Source organism: Limulus polyphemus, unplaced genomic scaffold (genome assembly GCF_000517525.1).
Source record: "Limulus polyphemus unplaced genomic scaffold, Limulus_polyphemus-2.1.2 Scaffold11214, whole genome shotgun sequence".
Taxonomy (NCBI): domain Eukaryota; kingdom Metazoa; phylum Arthropoda; class Merostomata; order Xiphosura; family Limulidae; genus Limulus; species Limulus polyphemus.
The window spans coordinates 8,808-9,664 of record NW_013676824.1 but is presented as its reverse complement, the minus strand read 5'-3'; the positions used below and the strand labels follow the sequence as shown (position 1 = coordinate 9,664).

Genomic DNA, 857 nt, shown 5'->3' with positions numbered 1-857 from the left:
AAACTAGGCAAAGCTAGTTCCACATTTAGCTTCCCACTGTTTGTGTGTATAAACTAGGCAAAGCTAGTTCCATATTTAGCTTCCCACTGTTTGTGTGTATAAACTAGGCAAAGCTAGTTCCATATTTAGCTTCCCACTGTTTGTGTGTATAAACTAGGCAAAGCTAGTTCCATATTTAGCTTCTCACTGTTTGTGTGTATAAACAAGGCAAAGCTAGTTCCATATTTAGCTTCCCACTGTTTGTGTGTATGAACTAGGCAAAGCTATATGTGAAAGTTAATAGACTGGGGAGACAGCTCAACAAGATGAGTTGTAAGTTATCCTAACTGAAAGTACAACTATCTTGAGAATAGAATAAATAGTGTCTTTACAAATCAAACTTTAGCCATCTTTATAAGTAGAAACTTCTGTTTCAATTACTAAGCAGGACTAACAAATTAATTGTTCATCATTTTCTAGACAAAGTTATCTTAATAAGCAAAATATACAAAATGGTTGACAATTTCATAAACAACAAAATTTCCTTACTGAAAATCCAATAACAGTTTCATTCAATTTATTGCAGTCCAAAGCACTATGAAATACATCACACGAGTCTGGAAGAAAATATGCAGCATCTCCTTGAGTTATGGTATAGTCACTCATCTCTGTCCCAAGTTTTCTGAAATAAGCAATGGTTAAAAAATAACAACACAGTTTTAGTCCTAACTTTCTATAAGAATATTTCATAAAAATGACTGCTATATATAATAATTTTTACTAGCAGAGACCCGCAAAATATTTCCAGCCAAATTAGTATCTTTATCGTAACGGTACTTCTTTAAATGTAACATTTCTAGCCCAATACAAATGAATTG

General features: G+C 32.7%; 1 protein-coding gene across 1 annotated transcript in view; it reads right to left on the bottom strand.

Annotated features, from left to right (window-relative positions):
- The window catches only part of LOC111083790, a gene marked incomplete at both ends in the record, with an annotated part of 15,465 nt that overhangs the window by 6,412 nt on the left and 8,196 nt on the right, over positions 1 to 857 (bottom strand). The window contains one exon of the mRNA XM_022380482.1: positions 529 to 661. Within this exon, the coding sequence (XP_022236190.1) occupies positions 529 to 661 (133 nt within the window). The remainder of the gene's footprint in view (positions 1 to 528; positions 662 to 857) is intronic.